At 36.6% G+C, this 12,556-nt stretch overlaps 1 protein-coding gene across 1 annotated transcript in view; it reads left to right on the forward strand.

The window, feature by feature from the left end:
- Nucleotides 1–12,556, forward strand: part of mad1l1 (mitotic arrest deficient 1 like 1) — a 72,584-nt gene that overhangs the window by 15,663 nt on the left and 44,365 nt on the right. The window contains exons 8-11 of the mRNA XM_017427515.3: nt 726–840; nt 1,712–1,773; nt 6,881–6,967; nt 7,734–7,878. Of these exons, the coding sequence (XP_017283004.1) occupies nt 726–840; nt 1,712–1,773; nt 6,881–6,967; nt 7,734–7,878 (409 nt within the window). The remainder of the gene's footprint in view (nt 1–725; nt 841–1,711; nt 1,774–6,880; nt 6,968–7,733; nt 7,879–12,556) is intronic.

A 12,556-nucleotide genomic window follows, 5' to 3' on the forward strand; every position in this document is an offset into this window, starting at 1 on the left:
AAGCATTACTCAAAAGAAAACCCTCTAATTGGTAGAACCCAGCCAGGTAATCAATGACATCATCCAGCCATTAAAGCAGGAAATACTGGGCCGGCCCCTCCCATACTCCTGCCCTGCTGCAGATCTACAAAGACAAACAATGGTGAGTAAAATGGAAAACAAAAACCATAAATATACTTTGAAACAAATTTAACCAATAACCAATGGTAAAGTAAGTGACGCCTAAATAAGAATAAGGGACAAGTGATAAACACAAAATGAACCACTTTGTCACATGCAGACTCAGTAACTCTTTGCTTGGTCATGTTAGCTCTTTAGGACTGAACTGAGAAGTTTTAATGAGAAGAAGAATCTGTATGAGACGAGTAACACCTGGAAGCAACAACTGTAAATATAACATTAGTTAGCTGTCATTTGCAATAATGAATGTTTACTGCTCTGAAATACTAGTCCTAATGTCCATAATAGTCCTAATGTATGATGCTGCAAAACAGCTGATCAGCCAGGTCTAATCTGTGTTTTTGTGCAATACAGTTAATGAAGCACATATTAATGTTGTAATTTTTTTTTTGCAACTTATTGATTTGGAGACTTGCACAACTAAACCCTCATCTCATTTTAAACAGGTTTGCAAAATGGAGTATAGTTGGATGATAGAACAAAGCAAAGATATGTAAATCCTGCATTTAATGTAGTGTTTTTGGTTTTGTCTTTACTCCATGCAGGGAGAGTAGAGAGAACTGCAGCCTGTTGAAGGAGGAGGTGGAAGGACTAAGGAGGAAATTGGAGAGGATGGAGAAAACTAAAGAAGAACTGGCCAATATGGAACTGGAGAAAGAGGTAAACCTTAGTTAACTAAAAAAAAAGAAGATTTAAAGAATGTGAAAGGAGTTTAAAATATGATCATAAGACCAAAAACCAGAAATAAGCTGTGATGATTTTCAACTAAAATTATGATTTTTATATTTTTCTTAACACTACAAAGCGCTTTACAAGAAGAATTGAGATGATGTAGGTCAGATAGATGTTAATAAGAATATTGTTTGCAAAAGAGTGAGTTAAATACATCAGAAAGTGTTGCAAACTTTCACAAAGAGGTAAGTTTTAAGGAGGCATTTGAGGGTAAACAGAGACTTGATGTGTCTGAGCTCAGTGGTCAAATAACTTAAAATGGTGGCTTTAATGGAAAAGATCTGATCTCATTTCATCACAAACGCGACCTGGGAATAGTTAGCAAGACATTATCAGCAGATCTTAGTGGTTGGAAGTTAATAAGCCTGAGATGTATTTAGGGTCAGGGCCGTTTAAAGCTATAAAAGTGAGCAGTCGGAATTTAAAATCGATACAAAATCTAACAAGGTGCTGGTGCAGGGAGACAAACACATAGGGAGGATTTATCTTTTGTCTTTTTTTTGTACAGATAATGAGAGTAACTGCAGTGAATCAACAAATGCAAGCTAAATTCTGTTTCAGACTGTTTCTTGGTGGTAAACTAATTTTTTTAGTTTCAAAATTTAAAATACCACTTTGTTCTCTATAAATAAATAAAGTGATTTAAAATAAAAATGACATGATTCTACGCTCATAGTTACATTTTAAATTTTTACTCAAACCTTATGAATAGCTTTTATTCAACAAATATTGATTTAGTTTTCATCCTTTGGTCTGGCATCAGTTAGGCTTTAACTTTATGTGCTTGAATCTTTCTCAGAAGCTGGCTGAGAAGCTGCAGGCCTGGGAAAACCTTGGACAATCTACTGGACTCAATATCAGGTCAGTCACTGCATGAAAATGTGCCTGATCGTGTCAGGGTTTTACTTTTTGATTGTTTTGTTTTTTTTAGTGGAAAAACAAAAATATGCCCACTAGGTGGCGCTTTGGTTGTTTCTTATAAATGTGCCTCATCATTGAGGATTCGTTCCTTCAGTGTGGATAGTCATGTTTTTGTTTTACTTGCTTGTGTGTTTGTCAGACTTGTCATTCAGTTAAATTGTTAACATGAGAGCAAATGCATGTTTTCTTGTGAGCTCTGGAGAGATTCTGACAGGTTGTAAACATTGCAAATGTGCATCATGCACACACATGCACTCAATAATATCTGTAGTATTTCATTACATCTTTTGTGATTAACTCCAGCTGTGGTGGACCACATCTACACACTATCAAGGTTTGTTTTTTTGCCATTTATGAGTGAGCATGTGTAACACAGGTATTACACATTCCTTTTGGGCAAAAAGGAAAAAAAAAAAAGGTAGATGCCAGCACATGATGAAGTACAAAATAAAGTGAAACCTTTCTACCCTGGGAACCAGTCGAATGTGAGACCTCATGTTTCATTTGCTCTGGCAGAAAGCATCTGGTCTGCCTCATGTTTTTCCATCTGGCTTTGCCCCGGCCAACCTCTGTGGTTTATCTAATATAAGAGGAAGGTTTGATATGATGAGACCGCACGGAGGGGCAACGCTGAGGCATGTTGCTCGGCATCATCGCTCGCGTTTTGTTGCTTCTGATTTGTTGTATCCATTTGAGTCCAGAGGCGTTTTACTCAGTTTTTGCCTCTTCCCATTAAAAAATGACTTGTGGAGAAAAGTCCACGTTGGGGCATTTGGATGGATTTAGATTTGTCTTTTTTCCTCAAGTTTTCATTTTAGGGTGGGGCATGTTTTAGATTTATGTAAATGAAGATTATGGTAATATACTGTCTGCTTTTTCTTTAATATGCACAATATTAATAAGACTGGCCTTTTTCTAAAAATTCAACTTGAAAATTGAACTTAGATTTCTTTCTTAATGACATTTCAACTTCATTTTAGAGTCAGGCGTTCAGACTTGTGTTATTTACTGCCTGAGTGCAGTTCATTTAAAGTAAAACAACAAGGAAAAAAAAATCCCACAAGTCTGCTAGATTCCATTCACCTGAAATACTAATTCAGAGTAAATTACCAATTAGAAACCCCTTTAAGCTGTTTACTAAATGTTCAAATTATTTCTGGTCAAGGTTTCTTTTGGTAAACAGAGAAAAGTGTGTTTCAATCAGCAGTTTGTTTATCTTTATTGCACTCTGAGGACCAGCGCTGTGTGAAAATGAGTATTGACATGGATTTCTGTTCTTGCGGGCTTTAAAAGTCGTCGCTTCATGATTTCACTGCGCAGCCGCTTGTCATCCACAAATTGTTCTCAAAGTTTTTACGAGAATGCTTAAGTATGATGGAGTAAATGAAACTGAATGCTTGTTCGCTGCTTATAAATGACGAGTAAGTTTAATGAAAATTGATTATGTGGTAAAAGGCGTAATGGCTCAAGACGAATGGTGAAGTAAAAGTGTAAAAAGTAATGTCTGCGAATCAAATCTGCCTGTTTCGAGTGTTTTGTATGTTTATTAACAGTGACATTTGGAACGGCGGTGTGTATTTGTATTGATTTGTTCATTTTGTTGGTTACAGTATCATTTAACCAACTAGAGCTTCTTATGATTCATGCTTTGCTGTGTTTTATGTTCTCGCACAATGAAACTGTTTCTTTCACTTGATACGGTGGGAACAAAATACTTAGTTAAAAGAAGAAGTCACCATTTTTGTTTTGCTGAAGAGTTTGTGTCCTGCTGTCAAAGTTTAGATCAGTTGTCTTTAATTAAAATTCAGTGAGGTCCGCCTCAAGCATATTGTTTAATTTTTAGGCATGTACGTCTTCGTGGTCTGCAGACAAAATCAGAGAGAGACCAGACGGGGAAATTGCTGTAAATGCTAGAAAAGCTGCAACACCTAAACTGAATTACTGTAAAAGTGAGACAATGTGTGCAAGTAAAAAGAAATATATGTATTTTTTTAAAATAATAATTTAATTCTAGTGACATTTCACAACCAGTTTGGGTCCAGATGAGGCTTCGATTAGGTCCAGGTCCAGACCTCCCTGTAGAGAACCCTAGTTTAGATGTTTGACCAGCCACTCTGCCTGTTTGCTGAGAAACAATAGTTTTTTGGACAGAAGAGGCAATCGATGTGGCTGTCTGGTAAAGCAGAACAAAATCTAAAAGCCACAGCTTGAAGTCGCCAGCAGCTGTCAGGCTTCAACTAGTCATTACGTTTCTGTTTTTTTTTCTCCATTGTTTGTTTTGGCAACATTTTATCAGCATAAGCATGGACTCTTGTGTTTGACAATTAAAAATCCATTTGACAGAACTAAAAAAATGATTGTAATTTCTTATAATTAGGCTGTGTGGAAGTACAGGTAATGATAGTATGGGGGAAAGTGTTTATAAAAATGTTTTCATTGTTTACTGACATTTTCACCAGCCAAACAGGAAACAAAGTCTGGTAGATGTGTGTCAAGTTCACTTTTACGGAATAATTTTAGTTCCAGTGTTGTGTATTGGGCCGTTCTGGATAGTTTAAACTGAATAATACTATTCTGAGTGTGTATTTGTGTGTGCAGCTGTTTTTTATCCTACAAACTTCATCCTCATACTTGATCCTCATGCATCATGAATGTTGTGTTTTTTTTAAATATTTCATTGGTGGAATAAAACTAGACATCCATCATAGGTAGCAAAATTTCATTGCTGTTTTACTCGCAGTATGTAAAAGTCTCCAAAACAATGAAAAATATTCAAAAACTAATTATGTAAACAATCCGTTTTTTTAACTTTTCTCCAGTACAATTTTTAAATGTCTTTTGTCCGATGCAGCATGTATATTAATATTTTAGAAAATATAAAATTTGTATGTAACATGAGGTTTTCTCAAAGCTAGCTTCAAGCTTCAATTTGGAGAAAAACATCATGGTGTATCTGAAAAACATGAACTGTGGGAAACGCAGTTTGTCTTGGTTGTTAAATGTTTTATAATTTGGAGCTCACAAGACTTAAACCACAATGTAAAATAAACTGTTTCTTTTCTTCTTTCCCTATTTACTGAAGGGACAGTTTTAAACTAGCCTCAGAACCGATTGCTGTCCTCTGAGGGTTTGTTTACTGCTGGAACATGATGTAGTTATTCACAACATCTGACCCGATAGGGACTGTTAGATGGTTTGTAACCAAACTGATTTTACAGCATCAGCAGAGTTGACTGACTTGTAGAGTGAAAACCCAAAGCAGGACAATAAACTCAGGAAAAGGTTAACTCTCTGTGCTCAGAGAAGTGTGGAATAACATGATACAAATCTCACAGCTGTTGTATGCTTCAGAAATGTATATTTTAGTTATAAAGTTGTTTTCACACCTTAAAATCGAACTAGCTGCAGTTATTAGGAGTGGTGTTAAACTCTCACAAGCAGCTCTCTTGTTTCCAACCTTAAAGTTAACTTTGATTGCTCAGCTTTTTTCTCTACATACATTTACCCCATTTGTTATATACCTTGGAAGACTGACTAAATTTGTAGCACAACACAAAGGTCAGGTCCCAGGCTGATGCCGACTATCTTTAGGGTAAGGTTTGGTGGCATGCTTACTTTTCATTGCAAGAAAATGCAGTATTTTTTCTTTCTTTTGCTTTTTACTTGACTCCATGTTGTTACTCAGTAAAACAAACTACAGAATAATTTAACCCACTTCTCTCTGAAAGGGCTTTCTACAGTTTAAACCTATTGAACTTATGAAAACTTCTCGTCAGACAAAAGTACATTAAGTCTTTAGTCAAGTGAAGTTCGTAAGCTCATAAAAAACTAGCACTGACCAAGGTGCTTTCCATTTAAAAAGAACAAGTTCAATAAAACAAACAATAATAATAATAAAAAGATGTTTTTATATCCCCACAAGGAACAAGATGCAACAAAAACCAATCATACAAAGTAAAAAATAATTGAATCAAATGCCAAGAAAGAAAAACAAAACGTATATATGGATTTTAAAGGTGTCCAGTGTTGGTGGGGTCCTGATGTAAATTGACAGGTTGCAGTAAAGTATAAGTGCAGCTATGCAAAGAACCTGATCTCCTCTGTGCTTTGTCCTGCTCCTCGGTTTGTTCAGGAGCATCTGATCACTTGACCCTGGCAATCTTTAAGAAGTATGCACAGTCAAAAGACTGGCAAGATAACCCATTAAAATGACTTTTTTTTTTTTGTTTTGAACAAACCATAGGATCTTAAATGACTTAAAAAAAACAAGGTGCTGCTTGGTTGTGGCTGTAGCATTTTGAACAAGTTGCACATGAAACGGTTGATACGAAAATAAAGGCCATCTCAGTTGTCAAGGCTGCATAAAATAAAAGTGCAAATTACCTTTCTTTCATATGTTAATTTAAATTAAGTGTTTTAACTTAGAAAAGGCCTTTTAACTGGAAGAAACTTGCTTACAGTGAAGTGTCATCCATAATTTTGAGTTCCCAAGACAGTCCAGCAATGCCTTCAAAGGAGCTGCAGCTTCCATTTTGAGGGGAAAACAGATCTGTGAATTAACGGGAAAACAGTAAATTAACATTTCACATTTCATACAGATAAAACTGAACAGGAGCATGTAAAATGGGGAAAATAATGAACCTAGAATAGACCCGTGGGGAACTCCAGGTGTATTAGGAGCTGTTGAAGATGCAAATGACATGATCTTGGACAGATCATCTGTTACACTCAGTGTTTAGAATTTAGAGGCATTTTAGTCTTCTGTCTCTTTTTTTTCCATTGTGTTTGTGCTTTACAGCATTTCTATTCCTCCCACCCACTGAGCATGTTTTATAGAATAAAGACCAGTATTTAACCCCTATCCTCCTCATTTGTACTTCTGCTGTTTATGTCATTTTATCTCCCAGCTTCCTATTTGAAGAATATGGAAACAGTGTTGTTTTTATTTACTCCATCCTTTCTGCTTCCTCAGCCTTATTGATTTTTTTCATTGTGTTGGTTCGTGCACATGTGTGCGCTAACTACCCTTTGCCGCGTCTGTCTGCAGGAAACCAGAGGATCTGTCCAGGGAGGTGATTCAGATCCAGCAGAGAGAAATTGCTCTGAAAGAGCAGAACTACGCACTCAGCAGCCGGTAACACACACACTGTCTGACTCGCACACAAAATCCCCCTCTTCTCTTTCAGACTTATTCCTCTCATTCTGCTCGCCTCGCATGTCTCTCCCCCATGTATCTATTAGAGCATATCTCTCAGAAGTCCTTAATTGTCACAAAGTTAATTAAACTGGTCCTGACTCTGATAGCACTCCTGACAGTAACCATTGGTGTGTGTGTGTGTGTGTGTGTGTGTATGTGAGTGAGACAGGGAATTCACTAATTAAACTTGTCCTGTTTAGACAGAGGTGGGGTCTGCAGGGAGGACTGTCTGCATCCTCTGATGTACTCTTTCTGCATTTGAGTCCAACTAAGAAAGCTTTCGTTAGTTAACAAGCATTTCTCTTCTGCTGCCTGGATTGGGCTCATTATGAATTATTAGAAACATCAAAATGTGAAGAGATGAATGTGGAAGGGTGTAGTGAAGGGACCTTGCAGTGTAATTACTGCCCTTCTGTATAATTATTGTCCTATTGATCAGACGTGGCACAAATCTCGACTGCAAATGGTTTTTGGACCTTTGTCTGGAAATTATTTGATGTCAGTCAGGTAAGTCGTCCGTTAGGGAGTATTATTATAAATTGACATTAAATTGCTTTTCTTAAATCGTCTGAACATTCAACCCTTATCAGCCTGCTTCCATTTTTTTTTTCTCTCTCTCTCTCTCGATCTCTCGATCTCTCGATCTCTCTCTCTCTCGATCTCTCGATTACGTCCTGCCTGTTAATTTACCGCGGTGGGTCAGTGTGAGGAGTCTGGAGCGTTCGCAGTCAGAGCTTCGTGCAGAACTGACCCAGCAGGGCGGCAGGACTCTGGAGGACCAGAAGAAGAGAGAGGCCCAGGATTCTCTCGTTTGGCGTCTACAGAGACGGGTGCTGTTGTTAACGAAGGTACCAATTTAAAACAAACAAACAAAAATACAACTGTACAAACTCAGTCAAACACCAGAACATCATCAGCTTACTTTAAAACCTTTGGAAAGACGGGAGGGACTTAAATCTCAAGGCTAGAACAAGATTCCCAATTTTGATTTCTCCCTTTACTTCTCCCAATTGGCCAATAAATATCATGTGACTGCTCTGTTTGTATTTCTCGCTTCACTCCACTTTGCAGCACTTGACTAGAGCCCCCTGTGATATTGATTTCTCCGTGTGTGTTATTCCCCTGGTCATCATGCGCAGTGTGTTAGTTTACAAATCATACAAGCACTTGTGAACACACACATCATCACACTGGATTAAATGTGTCTGGGTCAACCAGTGTTTTATCAGAGGCTGCCTTTTATCATTTCAACCTTCAGCAACCTTCATCTGGTGCAAAATATTCCTGTTTATCATCCGAACCAGTCCATGTTTTAGAGAAAACATTTGTTAATCTGTCGCAGCTACTGTTGAATACAAGGAATTTAAATAATTCAATCATTTTATTTATTAAGGCGTGTTTGCTAAACATCTTGTTTTTACCCTGCAAAATATTCATCGAAGCTGCATTACCCTAATGGCTGTAGTTACAGGCCATAGATGTATCCCCAGCTGCCCAAGTGGTTTTACTCTTTTATTCATCACTTTACTTTTATTAATTTTGTATAAATTTAAAAAAGGCAATTTGCTAATGGATTAAATATGACACGGCATTGTTTTATTATGATTTTTAATGTAGAAAGTGCCTATTAAATTAGTTTCTGGGTAAAAATAACCTCTTAGAGCTTTTTGTAACATTATTTTAGAGGAACATTATGAAGATGTGTTCTAGCTTTTTGTGCATCTATTAGTTTGCTGATCATCACAATCAAAACAGTTTGAAGGTAGAAAGGAATAAGTTTCTTCAAGTTCCCTAAAAGTTTGAGTTTGATGCATTTATCTCCCAGCGTCATTAGGCTCGGGAGACAGTCCTGGTCAAACAGGAGGCTTTCACAACTCTCCATTCAGAAATAAGACCTGAAGACATATTTGTCTCCTAATATATAAGTTTTATTCTCCCCAGTGTGGCATTCCTTATCAACAGAATCTTTGAAAACTCTCGGGACAGTAAGCCTTTTCGTTTGGCTGAGGCTTTAAGTCAACAAATTCACACCCACAGGGTTTGAAGTTTATTCCCTCAGATTTAAAATACCTTGACATTTTTTTTATTATTTTCAAATAGTGTTACTTTCCATTGATTGTCTGCTTGTTGAGTTGTCAGACGAAGACCCCAGCCTCCATCAGGGCCACAGAGTTGGGTCAGTAGAAGGTGCAGCTTGAACTGACATCAGTTTGTGGTCAGACACATACTTTCCTTGACACTTCTGCTGCAGTTTCACTTAAATATTCAAGCTCTGCATTTACCAAGTTACCTTTTTTTTTTTTAGATCCGCCATGCAAAATTGTTGTAAATTTATTTTGGGCTTACTCAGTAGCTGGGGCTGTGTTTTGATTATGTTCCAGCTCATCTCACACACTTGGAGCAAAGAATCTCCAAATTCCTACACAAAAGCCCTTGTTGTAGGCAAGTTACCCATGAGACTATTGTTCTGCTGCTAACAAGTGGAAGTGCAGACGGAACAAAGCATTTACATCTGACATGAAAGCTTTTTTTAAAACAATGTTCACAATGAATTGTTGCAAACATTCACTAAAACCAGGGAATATTAAATAAATGTTCTCTTTTATCGAGTTCATTCAAGTTTATGAGCTTGTTATAGACGCCACATGAAAAGGTTTAGGTTCTTAATGTCACAACAGTTAAAAGAAAAGAAATAAAACTTTCCCAGTGGGTAACGTTTTTCTTTTTTTTTTCTCATTGGTTTTGTTTTGTTTTATTATTTGAAGATGTTCCGGCTTTACCAAGATATATAACCAATAAGGGAGACTAGCAGTTTCTGCCATTTATGAATCTGTTACCAGAAAAATGTGTTATCTCCAGTTTTTAAATTATTTATAGTGTATTGTTCAGTTTGTTTTGCATTTTTGAGTGACTTCATAGATCGACTAACCATTTGACGCCTAAATGTGCAGATATCCATCTTCCTCTTTCACTTTAGATTCATAAACACACATCTCCTGGCTCATAAGTACCTTCCTTCTCAGCGTTTGCTTAGCAGTTTTTCACTTCCTGAGCTGGGAATAAAATAATAATAAAAAAAGATTTCACAGATACCCATGTGTTTTTCCATTCTTGGCAATAAAATGATTTTTATCTGTTTTTGCCACAAGGCCAACTCCTATTTGAACTACCACTGGCCTGCATGAGCACTATATATTTTTATATCCCTCTGTGGGACAACTAACTGACCCGTTAGAGACACAAGCCATATCTTGACGCACTCAATAAAACAGTTGACATAAAAGCAATTAAAAAAAAAAAAGAATGAAAAAACAATAATGATGGTTTTATCACTCTGTCCTCCTGCTCTGTTTGTTTTTAAATTATGTTTTGTTTTTTGTTTTTATCAAAGAGGAGCTGAAAGATTTTTGATTAAGATTGAGTAAATTTCTTTGCACCTTTTTAATAGACAGTAAACAGCCAAAGGGCCTCCTGCTTTATATTTGGAGCAAACACTGACCTCCAAATGTATTTCTAGTCTTTACCTCTGTTCATACTGATGTCCTGTTCTTCCTCACATGTTCTAAGTGTGAATGGGTGTTTAAAAAAGAAAATGCTGCTTTGCAATTAGGACGTACAATATGTTATGTGAAGTAGTTTTTATTTGTTGTATTTATTACCTTACTTAAGCCTGAATTTCGTATAATTTTCCAAATCTCCTTGGTAATGATTGTAAATTAAGCTTTCAATGACCCTCCAAATTCAAGGATGCTCTAAAGCAGCCCGACTGGTCGTGAAATATTTATTAGGAGCCCGACTGTCACAAAATGCCACCTGTTGCTCTTTAAAACACAAAGTGGTCGGATCCTGTGAAAGAAGGAGAAGAGGTGCTTTGATTTATTAATCCTTGATGACAGTAGATTTGCATTAATGAGGTCACTGTTTGACAAAAATGTAAACAGATTAGGCTGTTTTCACAGAATATGAGGCCCAGTAGAATGAAGAAATATTTACCGAGTTGGACTTTTCTCTTCATCCAAAATTTTCTGTTGCATTTTTAAAAGCAAATGTTAATTTTCAGATTATCCACCAAATTTATGCAGTCGGCATTCTCACACCTCACTTCCGTTTGTAAGGTGCTTTCACACCTAAAACTGTTAAGACTGGTGTTTTTTTTTTTAACAATAAGACCAGTGTTTTTTAATGGTTTGTACCAGGAATGGGTGCCATTACATTTACATGCTCTTTTGAATATTTTTTTTTTACTGTAATTTTTGTTCTGGAGTTGGTTTAAGTAATTTCACATGAGACGATGGTTGTTTCAACTCTTCAGATCTTTGAATATCTAAATGATCTCATCACATTGGAGGGGCCGCAGTAGATCGGTGGTCAGTGCTGCGGTCTTGTAATCCTGGGACCGCAGAGTCGATGGCAGGTTGTGGCAGGAAGGGCATCCGGCGTAAAACAATTGCCAAATCTTTCGTGCGAGTTTGCTCGCTGTAGCAACCCCTGAAGAAGGCAGCAGCCAAAAGAACAACATCATCTTATCACATCAGCGATAAGAGATGAGATTTCATTTGTAAATACCTTTTTATCCTAATAATTTTTTTCTCTCTTTACACTAAATCAAGTAGACACAGTACAGAAAACGTACCGTCTCTGAGAACATGCCTGTATTTTATGAGAAGAAACCCAGATTACTGCAGCGATAATCAAAAGCTTCTTGTGTTGCTGTTTGAATTTAATGACCTGAATGCTTTTTTATTTAATACATAAGAGAATGTCAATGTGATGTGGCCAATCTGCTCAATAGATCATAAGAAACATTTTGAACACAGTCATGATTCACAATCTGAATCACATTTCTCAGATTAAGGGGAACTTGATCACACGAGTAGTTTTGAACAAGGTTGCCTGGTTACAAAGTCATGGCCAGCAGCTATCTCATGCATATCTGCATTCTAGTTTTGCTCTAAATGTGATGTTTTGTGTCTTTGGTGTCTTTGAAACTTAATTAAATTTTTTTATTTTTTTTGTCTTGGTTACCAGAGAGACTGCACTTGTATGAATGGTTGTCTTAAAAAGTTGCATCAGTGATGACACAAGCTCCTTGCTGAAAAATTTCTCAATTAAAGGTGCTTTCAATGGCAGCACAGAAATAGTGTAATTTAAAAGAAAAAAAAAAGTGAGTGCAGTGGCTTTTTTTCAAGTGAGCTGTTGCATTCAATGTTTCTCTTATTGGGAACAAAAAACAAAGCCACTGCCGGTGCTTATGTTTGAAAGCTTTGTGGATACGCTGATGTACAGCTTCCTGAGGGAAAAGTATGTAATGTCATTCTACTTACCATTTCAAAAGGGGGGAAATTAGAAATACTTTCTGTTTCGGCACAGAATTATGTAGACATAAGTTTTTCAATATACAGCAAGGTATTAGTAAAGTGGCATTTTTAAATCCATAATCAGTGTTAAATTTATTCAGAACATCAATAAATTTTATAGCTAAAGTCTCAAAATGAAATCAATAAAGTGAAACCTCCTTAAATCATT

The sequence above is a fragment of the Kryptolebias marmoratus genome, linkage group LG3, assembly GCF_001649575.2.
Source record: "Kryptolebias marmoratus isolate JLee-2015 linkage group LG3, ASM164957v2, whole genome shotgun sequence".
Lineage (NCBI taxonomy): Eukaryota > Metazoa > Chordata > Actinopteri > Cyprinodontiformes > Rivulidae > Kryptolebias > Kryptolebias marmoratus.